The 18,875-nt window shown below is 45.4% G+C and overlaps 1 protein-coding gene across 1 annotated transcript in view; it reads left to right on the top strand.

Annotated features, from left to right (window-relative positions):
- The window catches only part of LOC102991696 (disintegrin and metalloproteinase domain-containing protein 12), a 698,539-nt gene that overhangs the window by 362,460 nt on the left and 317,204 nt on the right, over positions 1 to 18,875 (top strand). Inside the window, exon 5 of the mRNA XM_055081255.1 lies at positions 2,348 to 2,484. Within this exon, the coding sequence (XP_054937230.1) occupies positions 2,348 to 2,484 (137 nt within the window). The remainder of the gene's footprint in view (positions 1 to 2,347; positions 2,485 to 18,875) is intronic.

Here is an 18,875-nt window from a genome sequence, read left to right as displayed (position 1 = left end):
CCCAGGGCTTGGCAAAGCTTAGAGAGCGATGCCGGTAAAACCAGTTGGTGTTCTTCACGCTTCCTGTGTATCATCTACCTCGGGCCTCCCCGCCCTTTGCCTCGTTTTATGGCAAAGGAACACACTTGCTGACCCTCTGCTGACATGTTCTTCCCACGGCTCTGGATGGGGCTGAAAGGTTCTCATCTTCACGTCTCATTTCTATGCTTCCCATCCCAGCAAATAAAGGTCTCTCCTCCCTGTGCATCAGAGGTAGCCTCCTCCCCCCACTCAACCACCACCTTGTTTTTCTCATTACATTTTATTTTGAAATCATTTTAGATTTACAAAAGAGTTACAAGGACAGCATGGGGTGTCCCTGTAGCCCTGTTGTTTCAGGGTCCTGGTTACTCTCTGAAATGATCTTATTCATTCAGCCGTCTCTCTCCCAATTTAATAATACAAGTCACAAGGGCAGCTTGGTCTGTGTCCCTCTCTTAGATACACAGGATGGAGAGAACCAAGTGTGCTGGGACAAAGATGTATTTAAGAGATGAGGGTCCCCACAGTGTAGGCAGAGGGGGCTGGCTCCAGGTGACATGAGGGTGTCCTGGGCTGAAGCAGGAAGAATGGCTTTTTGAATGGAAGACACCAGGTCTAGAGGGCCCATCACAGGCGAGCACTTAATAGACAGTTGGTGAATGAGTGAGTGAGTGAATGAGTGAACGAACAGATAAGTGGGCCAACGACTGGACCAGGACCGATGGCTAATACATGGTCGGGTTGGTAGTGATGCTGGGGTGTGTCTTACTCCAAAACCCATGCTTGTAACGACTCTGCACCATCTTGGAGCACATTGAAGGGCATGAAATCAAGCCACTGGAGGAAGTTCATTTATTCAGGATCTCTGTGCCATCAGTGACTGCCCCCTCTGCAGCCAGGAAGGACTTCTGATGAATTCCACCCAGACAGCCATTCTCTCCTCCATCCTGCCCTCCACTAATGTCCACAGAGGTCACCACCTGGAGCCAGCCCCCTCCGCTTGCACGGCTGGAACTCTCATCTGTCCGGCACAGGTTCATCCCCGAGAACTCCGCTCCTCCCGGGCCTGAGACCACGAGCCCTCCTGTCCTTGCTCCCCCGGCCCACGGTCCCCTCTCTGCCTCTGGTGCCTCATGTGGCCGACGGCCCCAGCTCATCCCCTCTGCCACTGGCCATGGTCCCAACTTTCGGTTCATCCTCGGTCCCTTTGGCGCTCAACAACTGGGAGTTTTAAATGCTTCGTGACCAGCTTGAGAATTTTCCAGAGAGGCTGTGTCAGACAGTTAATACTCAAGTAGTAATCCTTTTGTAACCTGACTATAACTGCAGACTTCCACACTGAGGATGATAAAATGGTGTGGATTTAAAAGTATTTGGGGGCCTGTAAAATGTCTAGGACTAAAATTTCAATACCATTTGTGCCCAATAAATGCGAACTCTTTAGTAACTTGAAACTGTGGTATTATGACTCAGGTCTGAAAATTATGAGTCCTGGTTGAAGAAATGGGAATAACATGTGAGGAATCAGCTCCCGTCCTTTACCTTGAGGGATAGACTGTGGTCGCACCGAATAGCAGGAGGGTGACCTCATAGGGGAGCTAGCCCGGAGAAATTACTGTATTTGTTAAGAAAGCAATATAGTCTCCAGAAGAGAAATATGTTACACTTTCCATTAGGATTGTTTATGGAAATGGGGCTACACTGAACCTGGGTCAGTATATTAGCTGGTTTGACAGTACCCCGGGAAACAAGATCACATAATAGTTGATAGAACGACTTAATTTTTTTTTTTCCGTGAACCAGTCTAGTCAGTCTGAACTTGACAAATTAATTTTGTCTATAGAATCACTCCCATAGCACATAAAATTAGCCTCCATAAGTACAGAGAGCAGAGTTGGCATTGTGTTTAACTGATTTGCTGGAACTTAAGTAAATGGATTTAGTCTTAATATAGCTAAAGCCCTGAGACTTTAAATAGAGCTGATCTTAAGCAAAGCATTAATTCATCATTTAAAAAGTCACGGCTCGTGGGTTTTTGTTGCTCGTTGAAGGACAGAATTATATACTTTGACCATGCTGATCACCCAGCATATGCCACAGGGCTTGAAGGAAAAAATTAGCTCTTGTTTTCTTTGTTACAAAACTTTTTGTGTTCGATTGACAGAGAATTAATCAGTTTTAACACTTGCCTATGATTGAATAGATTATGGTGTTTCCCTGGCCTTCTTCAACTTCCATATATTTTCATTGAGTCATTGATGTCATACTTCTGATGCTAAACTCTTCCGGACTGGAATAAGCATGGGGATTTTTCTTTGTGTTGCAGGGGTGAACTTGGGAAGCAGATTCGTACCTTCCGTGCAACAGGCCGGCACGAGGGACGCGAGAGGGGCTTACGAAGTGGTCAGCGCCTCTCTTTTGAATGGAGACCCGTGGAACCCAGTGACAAACGTGGTCACAAAGGTCAGTTTTTTTGGTTTTGTTTTTCTTCTTGACTTTTCAGTGACTGAAGTTTAAAAATCACATTAACTGCATTCATATTCTCTTATTCAAGTTTTGTCTTTATCTGTTTTAATTCCAACTTTATCCTTCCTTATAAAGTGAAATCTTCATTATTAAGAAGATAAAATACAAACTGGTTTTGATGTGACAGTTCTAATGAGTCTCTCAACGCTGTTAGTGTCTGTGGAAGCTTATTCTTTCAAGCACACACCAGGGATAACATTTCCAGATATATAACTTTCAGCTCATTTTACTTGAGTGCTGGATATTTTTCTATATTCATGTCTATTTCATTAACATTTCAGTTTTATCAATCGATTATTGGTAGAAACATTTTAATGCAACTTTTAAAAAAAGTTTGTAATGAGTTTTTCTAAAAAAAATTTATTTATTTATTTTTGGCTGTGTTGGGTTTTCCTTGCTGTGTGCGGGCTTTCTCTAGTTGCCGTGAGCGGGGGCTACTCTTTGTTGCAGTGCGCGGGCTTCTCGTTGCGGTGGCTTCTCTTGTTGCGGAGCACGGGCTCTAGGCGCTGTGGGCTTCCGTAGTTGTGGCACGTGGGCTCAGTAGTTGTGGCTCGTGGGCTCTAGAGCGCAGGCTCAGTAGTTGTGGCGCACGGGCTTAGTTGCTCCACAGCATGTGGGATCTTCCCAGACCAGGGCTTGAACCCGTGTCCCCTGCATTGGCAGACAGATTCTTAACCACTGCGCCACCAGGGGAGTCTCTGTAATGAGTTTTAATGCAGTTTTATGCTTTGTTTACTTTGACACATGTTTGATTTGAGTCTTCTATGATGTAAAAGAATAATATAAAATAATTGAAATATTAGTGATTAAATTTCATATTTTGATGAGTTTTGTCTGACAAATATAAGTGAGTTTCTTAAATTTCAGAATTGTTGGAACAGTTGGAAAGGGATAAAATCTATAGAAATTTGAGCTCTTTGGAGAGATCATACAGATGGCTTTGTCCTTGTGTTATGTGGAACTATTTTTAGAGTATTTTTTATAATAGAAAACAGACTTTTTTAAAAGAGCAGTTGAGATTGTGAAAATGTTCTGTAGTGTTCTGGAAGGGCTGCAGTGGGCCACCTTTGTGTCCATAATGATAATATGATTTACATCATTATTTTATTTTCTAAAGAGGCTTTCAGCTGAAAGTGAGCATTCAGAAAGGTTAGGTTAAAGGATCCAAATGCCAAATCTAAACTTTTTCTGCTTCGTGGAGACTGTCGCAGATGGAATATACAAAGTATAAGTCAATCACGGTGACATTGATACTATTTCCTAGAAGAAAATCTTAAGACACTAAAGAAAATTTCATCATGCTACTAATTTGCAAAATGAGAAATGATACGATAGATTCAGAAAAAGAAAAGTATACTATGTTATAAAGAAAGTATATCTTTAAAATATTGATAGGCACTAATTAATAATATAAAAATATGGAACAATCTAAAGTTACTTGGGTGGTGGAAGCCTTTATGGGAGTTTTTTTCCTGGTGGTAGGGTTGCCAGATTTAGCAAATAAGAGTACAGAATGCCCCGTTAAACTTGGACTTAGGTAAACGATGAATATTTTTTGGCATAAGTCTATCCCATGCAATATTTGGGATATTGTTGTTTATCACAATCCAGATTTAACTGCCGTCCTGTGTTTTATCTGGCAGCCCACCTTGGAGGGCATCAGAGCAACAAGCTGATGAAGGTTCTCAGTCTGCCTTTGGAATGGACTAGTTCAGGCTGGCTCTAGTTTCTGACCTCCAGCTTCATCCTTACTACCAGCTAGCCACCTTGCAGACATCAGGAGGCATACCAGAGGGGGAACTGGCACATCCGCCCTGGCCAGGTTTACCACCTGATGGCCGGGGGCCACCAGCACCATCTTGGTAGAAAACTAGGAAAAGCCATTATTGTTTGATCGCCGTCCCACCTCCTCTAGGGGTCTGCGTCCGGGATTAGAACCAGGCCGGAAGTAGGCACATACCTGCTGACGAAAATAACTCCAGGTCACTGACATTATTTAAGGGAACAGCGACCTGGGTGGTTTGGGGACCAGCACCTTGTCGTAATGCCGTGGGGCTCATCTCAGCATGTGGCTGTGGAGTCAGCCGTATGGCTCTGTAGTTACCATGTGCCCCCATAATTGGTGGTTAACCACTAAGACCTGGCGTGAAAAGGGTGCGTGTAAATGTGCGTTAACGTGCGTGTACCTGCGTGCCGTAATTCTTCACGGGGTAGCTGTGTATGTTTGTGGTGGGAATAAGGGTTCCGCCAAATGGCGTGTTTGTGTACGTCTTTCTTCGTCATCAAAATAACAGTCAGTGCTGTAATTTTATTTTATTTTTTTAAATTTTCTGGGGGGGATTTATTGAAATCTTTCCTTTATTGTGCATCTCCAATATCGAGGACCGGCATCCTGTTTTCTCCATCCTGAATTCCCTTCAGAGTGCACAGCGGGGGCTGCTGCAGTGGCTGATGCCTTTTTGGCCACGACATCTTTTGTTCACCAAATGGCGGGGGACAAACTTTGTCCACAGTGCCTCATTTTGGTCATAAATCTGACCAACTTTGGGGAGGCAGATCATGACCAATTTTGTCCCATGGTGCTAAGAAGGCTTATTCCTACATTGAGGAGGATTCTATGGATAGGCCCCTCAATGTGCTAATTAGGCCCTGTTGACAGTCTAAAATGCTCTGGATCTCCCATCTTACTAGTCTGTTACGATCTGGAAAATGTTTTCCCTGTTCCTTCTTTCCATATCTAGATTTGCGCTCTTACAAATATTCTACGTAGAGGTAGATGTATGATGGATGGCCTCAAGACATTTAGTCATCGTTGCTTTGTTGGAGGCCTCCTTAAATATTGAGTAATGCGAGAGACAGCAATCCTATAAAATAGATGGGATATAAGTAATACTACTAGTAACTGTAATTTTAAACTGCATTAACGGGGCGTATCTTCCAGTATGCAGAACAGACCCACTTCATGAATATTTTTGCTGCACGACTATGCCTGCAGGACCTTCGAATACAGGCTTTTAGGTTTGCGTTCCTGCTTTCCTGCTCCCCAGTTTTATTCCTTGCTGCCTTCTTTCCATTCAGCCAGTCTTTGACAATTTGACTTAATTGGTTTGAGGGAAGGCCCAGGCATCAACTTGATTCCGGCAGAAGTACTCAGATTCTCTTTTTCTCTCTCTCTCATCTATGATGGAGAGATATCCAAATGGAGTATTATCATTTCCTTTACAAATCAAGAGTCAAGCCGTCATTGCCACTGATCACGTAGTTGAAGGAATAGAGGATGGGGAAAGAACATGACCTTGTGTGCATTGGAGAGCTTCCAGCATTTTGATGGTTTGCTTGCCGTTGTTTTGATCTATAACATGAGTATACGCTTATCTGCTCTTTCCTCCCTCTTAGGGTCCTTGTAAGAATGAGATGAAACGATGGGTGTGAAAATACATTTAACTAAAAACTACCACCCCAATGTAAGGTGATATGGAGAGTTTAGAGTTTCTTTAGGGACCAACCTCCAATTTCATGTCCTAAACAAATTTACTCTGGATCCAGGGAGGACATATCAAGATGGGGTTGATTGTGAGATGACCTCAGTTGAGCTCAGCCTTTGAATGCTCCAGGAAATTTCCAATGTCCAGCTTTCTCCCAGGAGAATGAAATGACGGAAATAGTATGTGAAATGGAAAATTAAAAGGCAAAAGGATGAGAACATGAAACCAGAGCTTCCCATAGCATATTGAGGATCTGAAAGATCAAATAGCTGCCAATTAAAATGGCAGAGCTAGTGTCTGCTGCATAGATTTCCATTTGCTTTGTTTCACGGCTGAGGAAACCAAGCCCTGTTTTTCCCTCAAATAACCATCCCCTTGCAGGCCTCTGCAATCAGACTTCTTCTCGGAGGGGTTGTCCCATCCCCCTCCCCACCTCCTCCCGCAGGTCCCCCGCAGCCCCCGTAGCGGCTTCCACTCCCAGCACCTCATCGCGACCGCCCTTGCCAAGGTCATGGGTGGCCTCTCAACCTCTGAAGCCAGAGCATGCCTCTCGCTCTTTATTTTACTTATCTTGACGCTGATTCACTCTCCTTTGAAACCCTCACTTCCTTTGGCTCCTGAGACCCTGTTCGCTCTTGTTTTTGCTCTCATATGTTTTTAATGCTTGCCTTTGGTTCCTCTTCCTGGCTGTGTCCCTCAACCGTTGGTTTCCCCTGAGTTTCTTCCTCGGTGCGTTTCTGACTAAGGGCTTCTGCTGGTCGTGTCATTCCGTCCTGTGGCCTCACTGTCCACCTGTGGAAGGAGGGGCGGGAGCTCCCGTGGATCTGATCACCTCACCGTCGTCCTCCAACACACGCTGGCTGACAGTCCAAGTCGCCCACCTGCTCTGACGCCTGGGATCGGGTCACTGACTTCCAATGGATTTTAGGCGCCTCCGGCCGGAAGCTCCCAGTTGCCTTAGTGGACTGTGTCCCGATGCGGAAACAGCCCCCCAGCCATGTTCTCCACTTTATTCAGTGGCCCCTGGAAGATAAGACTGTCATCCCCCAGCTCCCCTCACATCCTGAGCTTGGAGACATCTCATCCTTCAGAAGCTTCTCACGCTATCTGGCTCAGGTTCCTTCGCTTGGTACCCGCTCTGGAGGCTTTTAGCTCCCACCTCTCAGCCATCCTGGCCCTCCGTGGCAGCCTGTTGCCCAAATATGCCACGTTCTTCACTGCCGTAAAGAACTGGCGTTCGCCTTGTCCCTGCCACCCGCGTCCTGCTCGCTCCTGAGGCCCCAGCTTAACCAGCACCTCCTCTGTGCAGCTCGTTCTGACCTCCCCAGCCACGCCTGTCCTTCCCGGACCTTTGTCCTAATCAGTCGTCTCCGTGACGCGCAGGCACACACCACGCACACGCTTCACTCGTGCCCACGGAGCCAGCGGACGTGGCAGAGACAGAAGCTAAAGGACATGCAGCTGAAATCACACATCCACCCTCTGATTCCCCCCGAGGAGCAAGTGGCCGGGGGATAGGCCGGGGTCGGGGGGTGGCGTGACGGGAGATCGGGTGTCTGCTGTTTCCTCTCTTCCTCCACCTGAAACAGGGCAAGTCTCTCACTCCCTGAGAGCGAGTCTGGTTTTTCAGTTGGATGTCATTATACGGCAGGGACCCCAGAATAAGCAAACTCAACTGTGCTCAACCCGGCGGGGTTCAGGAGAGAAGAAATGGCCACACTGAACTTACAGAAAAGCACAAAAACCATAAGGTACTTAGAAGATTACTGTTAACTCTGCCTTGGGTACCACTTCGTCTTCTGTGCTGGCTTTAGACCCTAACTCTGCGAGACCTGGGACTCAGCTCTTTGGCATGGATCATACTGTGCTGTCATCACTAGTGTATATTTTGTGTTTCTCTCACCAGCCTGTGCCCTCCCCACGGGTGGTGGCCTCAGCTTTATTCCTTCCTTGTCCCTTAGTGCAGTGTTTGGCATCCAGTGAGGATACGGGCTCTGAGCCTTCCTCTGTCCCCGGGGGCTGGGTTGCTCACTGGCGCGGAGGTGCCTCGTGCTACAGAAGATAGAGGGGACAAAACTCAACCTTTGCATGTTATTCAAACGCCAGAGGGTGCCTGGAGAGCCTCTCCATTTCTGCAGAGAGGTGCAAACCACTCTTGGAGGACCTGGACTTTTCAGACATTGCTGACCTCCTTGTAGCGAGTTTAGGTTCTTTTAAAATCATTTTGTAGGTCTTTTATTGCTCAGAAGAGCGTGACATTTTTCTCTTTTGTGGCTGCTAGTGTTCTACCTGGAATAACTCGCCGTGTGTGCCTCTCTGTTCCAGGGGTTTGCGTGGCCAGTCCTAGAGAGAATGAGTTTCCTCTTCTCTAAGGGAATATTCTGGTCATTGCAGGAGTTGCTGCAGGCCAGCCGGTGGTGCCTGAGCTTGGCTGAGTAAGCTCAATGGTTAGCCTTTTGACTTATGGAACGTCGAGCTTACATTAGCTTACAAGCCAGCCAGTAGCGCTTCCTCTTAGGAATATAATGTTATTAAAATACCTCCTGTGAGGCTTCTCATAAGAAAAGTACAGTGGCTGTGAAGTTGGAACATTATTTCTAGACTGTACGGTCTCTTAGGATGGTCTGTTCTCTGCCTCCACCCCCTGTCTCTTAACTCCCATTGGACTCCCAACCCTACCCCTTGCCTGACAGTCTCCGTGAGTCTACGTCCGCCACACAGGAGGCTCTTGTTCCGGCCTCACATAACCTACCCAGCCAAGATTCTGCCCACCCTTCTGGGAGGGGATTAGCGAGGTAAAAGCTGGCACCCCTATATCTTTGGGAACTCAACTGTTTTTTAATAGTGGATGCAGGCAGAGTGGAAGGAGAAAAGGCTTTGGAACATACAGAAATGGCTTCAGACTCCTGCACAGCCTCTGCCTTGCTGTGTGATGTTGGGCCAGTGACTAGCCCTTGCTGAGTCTGTTTCCTCATTTGTAAAGGAGATGATGATGGTCACCCTGCTGTCTGACATAGTGCCCCCGGCGTGCTCAGTAAATCTCAGCCACTCTCCTTTCCCTTCATTCGTTCCGGCCTTCCTCCTTACACCAGGGCAGGGCCCCTCAGCCTCAGCCCTGTTGCCCCTGGGGTGGGTAGTTCTCGGTTATGTGTGTAGGGGAAGGGGGCTGTTCTGTTCATTGTAGGATGTTTGCCAGCATCCCTGGTCTTTACCGTGAGATGCCAGGAGCAAGCACCCTCCTCCCCAGCCAAGTCAACTCAAAAGGCCCTGGGCTGGGGCGTCGGGGGTGTGCGTAATTCCCCAGGTTAAGAACCCCTGCGCTAAGGGAAAGCCGAGAAGGGTAAGGAAACAGTTACTGAGGACCTTTGCTTTGGATGGAGCCAGATCAAAAATTGGCAGACGTTTTTAATGAAGAGCTAGACAGTAAACGTGTTCAGCTGTGTGGGTCCTATGATCTCTGTCACAGCTACTCAACTTTGCCACTGCGGCTTAAAAGGTAAAAGCAGCTGTAGATAATAAGTGAACCAATGGGTGTGGTTGTGTTCTGATAAAACTTATTTGTGGACATTGTAATTTGAATTTTATAACGTTCATGTGTCATGAAATAGTCTCCTTTTATTTTTCTTAACCATTAAGAAATATGAAACCATTCTTAGCTCATGGGCAGTGGGCTGGATATGGCCCTCAGACTGTAGTTTGCGACCCCCGCCCCCGGGCTAGACATACTCTAGATATGATCACACCAGGTGCCCCCAGCAGCCCTGCAAGGTGGATGTTGCGTGCACTTTGTAGGTGAAGATGCAGAAACTCACAGAACAGGAAGGGACAGGGCTGACAGCTAGATTCTGAAGTCTAGTCTTTCCGTAGCACTCGGCTGCCTCCCAGAAGATCTTCAGCTTTCTTTCCCTTGTGCATCGTGTCAGGACTGGTTCACCAGTCTGGACTCCAGAGGCAAGGTCTCGGCTCAGAGGGACAGTGTGGAGGTCTCTGGCCAGCGCTTCCCTCAGCTGTCAGTCCTGCCCTCCGAGGCAGCCCTGGCTTTCTTCAACCGCATGTGAGGGCTCCATCCGCACTCCCCGCCAGGCCTTTCAGTGTTCTTGCTTCCTCTTTGGTCAGCACACAAAGGACAGGAAGCAAGCCAGCACGTTGTGCTTGTTTCCACTGTGTCCCCCCCTTCAGGTTGCTCGCCACTCAGCCAAGGAGGGCTCTGGGCTACATTTCCACAATGGTCTCTGCTAACTCATTTATTTCTTGTGACCTCTTAGCAAGGCCTTAATATGATTTTCCAAAAAGTTGTCTATTGCATCAGGTCTCCTTACAGTTTCTGCAACTTTTTTTCCTTCCCCAAGCTTGTAGCGTCATCATAGAACTGGGTCTTTTTTAAAAAGTTATATTTTAAAATAACAAATTTGGATAATGCTAGGAGATAGAGTGGTTTGCATTATTTAAACAGAGAGACATTATAAAATATATATTTTTTATAATCCTTGGATAAGACTCTCCATGTTTGACTGATGTGTTGAGCATATTTGACATTAGGAGAAAAAGAGTTGGATGAATTCTGTTGTCAGTTTTTCATCTATTCGTCCAAGGATATGTAAGTGTCTGCTGTGTCTCAGGTTCAAGGTCAAGTTCCTGTGACCCAAGAATGGGTGAGACCCTATCCTGCCCTTGAGGACCTCAAAGTTTAGTGAACTAATGGTTATAATAAACTTAATTATTTAATAAGAGATATGTAATTTTAAAAATAAGTGATTTTAGAATAGCTTTATTTTTTTTCAAGAAGTTGCTTGATGCTCATTTTCTTAATTTTTAAATTGAAGTCGAGTTGATTTACAATGTTGTGTTAGTTTCAGGTGTACAGCAAAGTGATTCAGTTATACATATATGTATATATATGTCTATTCTTCTTTCAGGAAAAAAAAGAAAAACAGAGTAGCTTTAGATTTACTGAAAAATTGCAAAGATAGTATGGAGCGGTCCCATACTCCCCTCACCCAGTTTTCCTATTAGTCACATTTACATTTGCATGGTGCGTTTGTAACAGTTAATGGTATATGGCTTTTTATATTTTAACCTGAACTCTTTTAATAAGAGAGAAAGGTCCTGGAGATTGAGGACATTTAGAAGAACATATAATTTCTAGAAAGGATGATAATTTATAAGTCAGAGTTTATAATTAAAAAGCCTACCTTCCCAAGAGAGAATTCATGTGTATCAATATTTCATTTAACAGTTTCATATCACGTGAAGGCTGAGGAAGCCATCGCCTATGCCTTGACTCTAGAATTTCTCTGAAGTTAAAACATAAACAACAAGGACTGTTCCTTCACAGTTGCTCAATAAACAGTCCTGATGGTGATGAGGCTGTTTTGTTCCATTGAAATTTAAAGCTCAGATTAAAAAAAAAAAATCCTCCTATTGTTTTCTTAAAAAGTGTGAAATATTTTTAAACTTATCACGAGAGTGCCTACAACCAAGTCCACAAAATCATGTTAAAAACAACAGAATTGAGTGCTACTATGTGACTGTGACATAATGCCCATGTAGAGAGTTCGTGTGAGATTTTCCTTTTGTGTTGATCAAACATGCTCATGACCCGTCCATTTCTCACACACACCCCTGTAAGCATCAGATGTGTGTCTCTCAGTGACGTATACCCGTATTTTACAATTGGACTTTCATTACTGCCTGCCTAAAGAGAAAAATTAAATTAATTAAAATTTGAATTAAATTTAATTTCTCTTTAAAGAGGGAAATTAAATACTAAGGAATAAGATTTTGTTGGGTAGTTTTAAGCTTTGGAGTGGAATAAGCCATTGTAATACGTAAGAATTTTCACCTCCTCCCCATGTACCAATTTTTGCTCCTTTGAGGGCAGATACCCACCCATTGAGAATGCATGATGGGCACCGCACATAAATAGGCACAAGGAAACGCGTATCTCCCAGGACTCCATGTATTTACAGAGATATGCCCATTGGAGATTTGGGGCAGGTAAGAATAAGGGTTGATTTCTCCTTCCCTCAAAGGATGCTCTTGTTAGGTTTTCTTAAATTAATTTTTATTGGAGTATACTTGCTTTACAATGTTTGCTTTTGCTAGATTTTAAAAAATAACTGTTTTATATGAGAACAGTTGTAGATTTACCGAAAAATTGTAAAGAGAATACAGAGATCCCATATACCTCACATCCAGTTTCCCCTGTTATTAACATCCTAAATTATTGTAGAGCATTTGTCACAGCCAACACTGATACATTGTTATTAACTAAAGTCCATGCCTTACTCAGATTTTCCTAGTTCTTAGCTCATGTCCTTTTTCTGTTCTAAGAGTCCATCCAGGTACCACATTACATTTAGTCATCATCTCTCCTCAGGCTCTGTTTGGCTGTGGCAGTTTCCCACACTTTCTGTTTTTGATGATACTGACGATTTTGAGGGATATGAGTCAAGGATTGTGTAGACTATCCATCAACTGGGATTTGTCTGATGTTCTTCTCCGGATTGAACTGGGCTTATCTGTTTTGAGGAGAAGTCCACAGAGTTGAAGTACTGCTCCTGTTCCACCATATCGAGGGCACATACTGTCAACAGGACTTGTCACTGTTGATGTCAGCTTCGACCAGCTGACTGAAGTCATGTTTGTCAAATTTCTCCACTGTAGATTTCTTTTTTCCTTCCTTTTTTCTATACTGAATTCTTTGGAAGGTAGTCACTGTGCACATCCCACACTTAAGGAATTATACTTCACTTCCTTGAAGGTTGAAGTAGCTACATAAGTTGTTTTGAATTTTTCTGCATGTGAGAGTTGTCTACTTTCCCTGTTTATTTATATAGTCAATTGTTTATTTATATAAGCTTGGGCTCAGGGGTATTTATTTTATATTTTGTGATGTAATCTAGCACTGTTTTATGTTGTTCAAATTGTTCCTGCTTTGGCCACTGAGGATTCTTTCAGTCGGCTCCTGTGTCCGTTTGATATATATCCATTATTGTGTGTGTATGTCTGTGTGTGTGTGTGAGCCCCTTTTCACTTTCTGTTGCAACAAGATGCGCCAGGTTTATCTTACACACTTCCCATCCCAGTCCTAAAATCAGCCATTTCTCCAAGGAGCCCTGGTTTCTGGGGAAATGGTATTAGAAACCAAGATCTGGGTGCTGGGTGTGCTCACTGCTACTGTAGTGTCATTGCTTCTTGGTTTTGGCAGCTGACAAAACAAGGACATACATGGATGTGCTCTTGCTAGATTAAAAAAAAAAAAAACCAATCTCGAATGCTGGATCATGACTGAGGCACACCATATATTTAATGTTTAAAATTGTATAATAGGAAATACAGCAGGAATTTGGCTTTTTAAAAAGAGGTATAACTCTACAGGTCAAAAAAGGAGAGTGGCTCTTTTCAATAAACGACATCAATTCTTGAAATCAAAGCCAATCATTTGTTCTTTTCCCTAAAATGTTATTTTAAAAATTTAACTCCCAACTCTCTAGCGTTTGACCTAACTCTGGCTTTTCACACTCCTTGAGTTGGTCCATGCCTCAAGGCTGCCTTTCTGCTAATTGCTTGAAATTCATTTGACCTTTTCCTAAAAGTGGCAACAAAAAGATTTTCTTCAGCTGGCATAACCATTTTTGGGTACAACTGTTACTCAGCAAAGGTACTAAGGGTTCTTCCTTTTGCTTGAACCTACTAATTTTCTGAACATATGATTTAAAGACATAGTCATAAACCCAGAACAGAGTTGGTGAGAGCACAGAATTAATGAGACCAGGACCAGGGTTATGGGTTGTGTCTCCATTAGGATCCCTGATTCCTGTGGGAGCCATTAGCCTGCCTCCATTCCTTGGCCTTCCCCGGCATGTCTAACCCCAGCAGGCATCTCACAAAGGACCTCTGAAGGCAAACTCGGAAACCATTATGCATACTCTATTGCCCATCCCCGATGGATTAGCAGAGCTATTTTTGTGTAGGTAGGTGACATACTTTACATACTTTTCCCTAACTTTGGTCACCCATGACCCACATGCAAGATTTTAGCTTAATTACAGAAGCAAGTCATACTGAATAGTTTATATATGCTTGCTGTACATATTGATTTTTTTCCTCAAACACAGAAAAAGGGTATAAATGATTAAAATGAAGTCTGTTATCAGGGAAACACATGATGCCATGTGAAAAGTGTCTCAGACCTTCAGCAAATTCTCTATTTTTTTCCATCCAATAAGTGCTTCAGGGGTGCCATGTACAGCTATGCAAATTAAGTCCTGCGTAGCTTGGGGAGGCAGAGGGGCCATTTGGTCCCTAGATTTGAGGGTGGTGGCCCTGCCTAGGAACCAGGTACCGTTTAGTGGAATTCTGTCTCACAGTTTAGAGGGGAAAAATTTTGCTGATTAAAGATGATCCTGCTTTTCTGTTGAGCTCTTTCTGCATATTCCTTTAATCAGTAAATAGTTATTGAGACCTCATGGTATCCCAGGCCCCGTGCTAGGCACTAGAGGTATTTTGCCCTTTTAAAACATGCATGAAAGCTGGCAATTCCATCTCAGAGCGACTTTGAAGCTTGCTCAAAGAGAACCCTAGGAAATGTCAACCCCTTCTGTAGTACAAACATCAGGAAGAGTTAAGAGCCCACCAGGGGTGGAGAATTTTATCATAGCTCCTTTGAAATCTAGCCTCTTCTTTTGCAGTTCAAAACAAGACCACTGGGGCATATAATCTTTGGTTGTGCCTATTCAGCTAATAGGAATGTGTTTGCATTGCCAAGAGTTATTGCCGGTTTTAGTGTCTTAAGGAGAATACGTGGGAAAGCATGTGAGATCCCCAGAGTTCCGGGCTGGCTGACACTGGCCTCCTATGTGTGTGTCTCTGCCCGTCGGGAGTGCAGATCGCAGACAATCGCTGTCTTCCCATTTTCATGTCTGCGTTGTCTTGGAAGAGTTCAGAAATCCGGTTCTGTAGACCGCCTTGCCTCCTGGCCTAAGTAAGGGGAGAAGGGAGCTTTTTAAGGTTCATCTCCAGAACAGTCTCGGTGGAGTCCCAGAGCTGTTTTTGCAGCCTGCTGTTTCACTGGCAGGTAGCGAGCTTCGTCTGGTTCAGTCTGGAAGCGTTTCTGGGAAGGCAGCTGCCCCGGGAAACGCCTGTAATGGGCATCACACAGACGGGTCTTCCTCTGGCTTCTGAGGACTAAGCTTCAGCTGTCCAGACAGGGTTAGAAGGAGCTGCTGGGGGGAAGGGCAGAAACAGTGTGCTGAGGTCAAGTGCAAAACACTGAGTGCATTTTGGTTGGTTCTAACGGACAGGCTCGTGGACACATGCTTTGGGCACCAGCGGGCATTATGAGGAAGGAGATGGCAGGAGACACTGGCAGGTGGGGAAATGAATTGGAGAAGCTTTAAAGATCTTTTCCCCTAAAATCAATGTCCAGAAGCTGTAGCAACATGCGTCTTTAGTTAAGTAAATACCTCAAAGACAACACATATACATTTTTCTGTGAAACCTTACCAGTTCCAACTGCCCGTGTCTTCAGATTCCAAGAATTTCCGCACACACAGAATTGGCCTCTTCTACTCATTAACCTCAGAGGCAACTCCTTTCAAGAAATTCCTATGGCCATGACGGCAAATTAATTTCACTATTTTATTTGAAGCAGCTGAGACTGGAATAGCCGGCCTCAGAATTTCCTTGCTTAGATTTCTGGAGCCAGTGGGAAGAACCAAGAATTAAGTGACAAGTTCTAGCTTCTATACAAACTGCAGTCGCCTATGGTAACCCTCCCTGCCTCTGTCTCCTGATGCACAAAGGGTCTTAGTGGAGATTTGGAACCGTACTCTGCATCACCTGTGCTCTGAGTGGCAAGTTGCAGTTTTCTCTGGATACTTGCACAAATGACTCTTAAGCACCTATCAGATAAGACACTGTCAGGATTGGGGTTTGGGGTGAGGAGTGTTCAGATGAAGCAGGGCCTTGGATGTCCTGCTAAGAAGTTAGAATTCCACTCAGAAGACACTGGAAAGCAACGGAAGGTTTCTGCGGAGTCAAGTGGCATATTTGGGGCTGTAGTTTTAGAAGAGGTTTGAAATAGAACATCTGTTCGAGGAAGCAGAGTGCTGGCAATGGGGAAGGTAGGCTGTGCTGAAGACAGAAAGCGGGGTCCAGGCCTGGGAGACGACCAGAGCAAGGAGACAGCCGAGGAGCTCTTGTTCTCTGCAGACCCCATGCAAACCCACAGCGTTGCCTCGGTGAAGATGAAACCAGGATGGCAGTGTGACCTCTGGGCCTGATTCCCCTGCTGGTGAAGGACGAAAGGCCGGGGCCTTGCTGTCATGGATCTTTTTCCCCAGAGCCTCGTGCTTCTGGCTGAGGCATTTCCACTGTTGGATAAATACATCTGAGCAAAACGGCATTATCCGTACCCCTTGCAACCATTTGGGGAGAAAAAGTGGAGTTGGTCTTTTTAAACAAAATATACTGCACCCATATCATTCCCCAAATCACTGCACTCCTACTCTGCATATGCAAAATCTTCGCCCTGCAGTGGTTTTGGGGTGGGGGTGAGGAGACAGCCCACACGCTCCCAAGAGGCCACTCCCAGGGATGTCACCCGAGCAGATTCTCCTTGGGTCAGGGACTGTCATGCAGAGTGGCAGGTCCAGTGGTGGTGTGGACCCCTCCTCGCCGGCCCGCCCCTGCCCAGCACTGAGGCCATCAAAGCTGACTGTTCACAGCTGGCGTGGTCATGAGGCGCAGGGCCTCAGGGGTCAAGCCAAGCACGGCCACTTCCTCACTGTGTGACCTTTGGTAAGTTACACGACCTCTCTGAACCTCTGCGTCCTCATTAAAATAAAAAAATACCTATTTCAGGGGGCTGTGACTAAGACTTATAAGAGGATGTTTAAGTGTCTAGCTCATGCCAGGATTCACCATGTTTATTATAATTATGATTTATTATTATTGTTGTTGTTGTTATTTATACTTCCCATGCCATGAAATGTTCTTGGAAAATCTGGTTTTCAATGACACAGCCTGTAAGTAGCATCTTAGTGAATTCTTCACTCTCGAGCCCCCTCAAATTCATCTCTCTGGTTGTGGACGAGTCTTGCTCCAGCACAAATCTGACCGTGTCTTAGAACGGCATAAAATCTATCAGCGACTCCCCATTTCCTTCAGAATAAGACCCAAACCTTTAACATGGGGCCTGCACCCTTGTTGCTGACCTGAGCCCCTCTGTCTCCCTCACGCTGTGTGCGCCACTGCAACAACTTACTTACAGAGGCTCACTGCTGCTTCTGTGCTCTGCGCAGTTTTTCTACCCACTCTTTCCTTCCCTGCCCTAAGACCCTCCCTCATGTCTTCATTTTTCAGGACTTAACTCAGAAGTTACCTTTTTTGGGTGGTGTTACAGACCAAATGTTCATGTCCCTCCCAGATTTACATGTTGAAGTCCTAACCCCCCAGTGTGATGGTTTTTGGAGATGGGGGCCTTTGGGAAGTAACTAAGTTTAGATGAGATCATGAGGGTGGGGTCCCCATGATGGGATTACTGCCCTTAGAAGAAGAAGAGACCAGAGCTTTCTCTACGCCATGTTGAGGACACAGTGATGAGGTGGTTGTCTACCAGCCAGGAGGAGGGCCCTCACCAAGACCCCCCCACCATGCCAGCACCCTGATTTAGGATTTCCCAGCCTCCAGAACTGTGAGAAATAAATGTCTCTTGTTTGTCACCCAGGTTATGGCATTTGGTTATAGCAGCCCAAGCAGTCTAAGACAGGTGGTTTTTCCTGAACTTGTCAGGGCCGCACCCTTTGTCAACATCTGGTTGCTGCCAGGTACCCAGTCGTGCATCCATCATGGTACATATTACCCATGCATAATGCTTGGTTTTCTTATTGGTTTCCTAGGGAAACTCTGAAACCTTTAAAGGCAGATACTGTGTGTTGCTCATGTCAGTATCCTCAGGGTCTAGCCGTGCTTGACACCCAATAGGTCCCCCGAGACATTGAGTTAATATTTATGTTTACTTTGAGAGGCCTTTGTTTTTCATTTACTTTTATCTTGATTTTATTTGGGTCTAATGCTTTTCTATTGGGGTTTGATGAATGCCATGAAAAATGAAAAATCATTTTCATAAATCCTTCAGCAGTCAAGCATTTTCATAAGTAATTTTGAGCAGTCGAGCATTTCCCTTAGGCACTTTTTGCACCTTCAGATTATTGAAAGTGTGACTATAAACAACGAGCTCTTAGGCACATCTTTTTGCCTAGAAATATACGTGTCATCTCTTGATTGATTCAGGTGTGTCCCGGTGCGTAAGTGGATGGTGCTCCCAAGGATTGTCCAAAAAGAGAAGCAGAACTTGCCAGGGGGTGCTGCCATGGCTGTAAACAGCAGCCAGACGTTGGCCTGCAGCCCTGAGCTCACACCTGCTGTACTCTGTCTGCATTAAAGCTCCCTTTAGGGCACCCATTTCCCGCCATCCCTGCCCCTGCACCGCCCTCAGCTGGTTTCTGCTCTGCCTCACCTGGGCCGTCTGGTCTCCTCTCTAGGAATCAGATGGGCTTCTCTTCCCACGACTCCCTCTCCCCCTGTAGCTCCTCTGGCGGCCCCATGGTTGTGCCCCCAATGCCCCCCCCACCCCCCGTGCTGTTCAGGACAAAGTCGGTGGTCTCGTCTTCCACGCCCGGCTTCTCATCTTGCTCCTGACTTGGCTTCTATCCAGAAGGGGCCCAGGACCCTCCTGTGAGCTAGTGCCCGTTCTGACCTTGGTCCATGAGTCCCTCCACCACCCACCTCATTACATGGTGGGTGAGCCTCTTCTTTGCCTTAGGGAAGCCTTCCGGT

The sequence above is a fragment of the Physeter macrocephalus genome, chromosome 20 (assembly GCF_002837175.3).
Source record: "Physeter macrocephalus isolate SW-GA chromosome 20, ASM283717v5, whole genome shotgun sequence".
NCBI lineage: Eukaryota > Metazoa > Chordata > Mammalia > Artiodactyla > Physeteridae > Physeter > Physeter macrocephalus.
The sequence above is the reverse complement of the archived record's forward strand: the minus strand, read 5'-3'. Positions and strand labels throughout refer to the sequence as shown.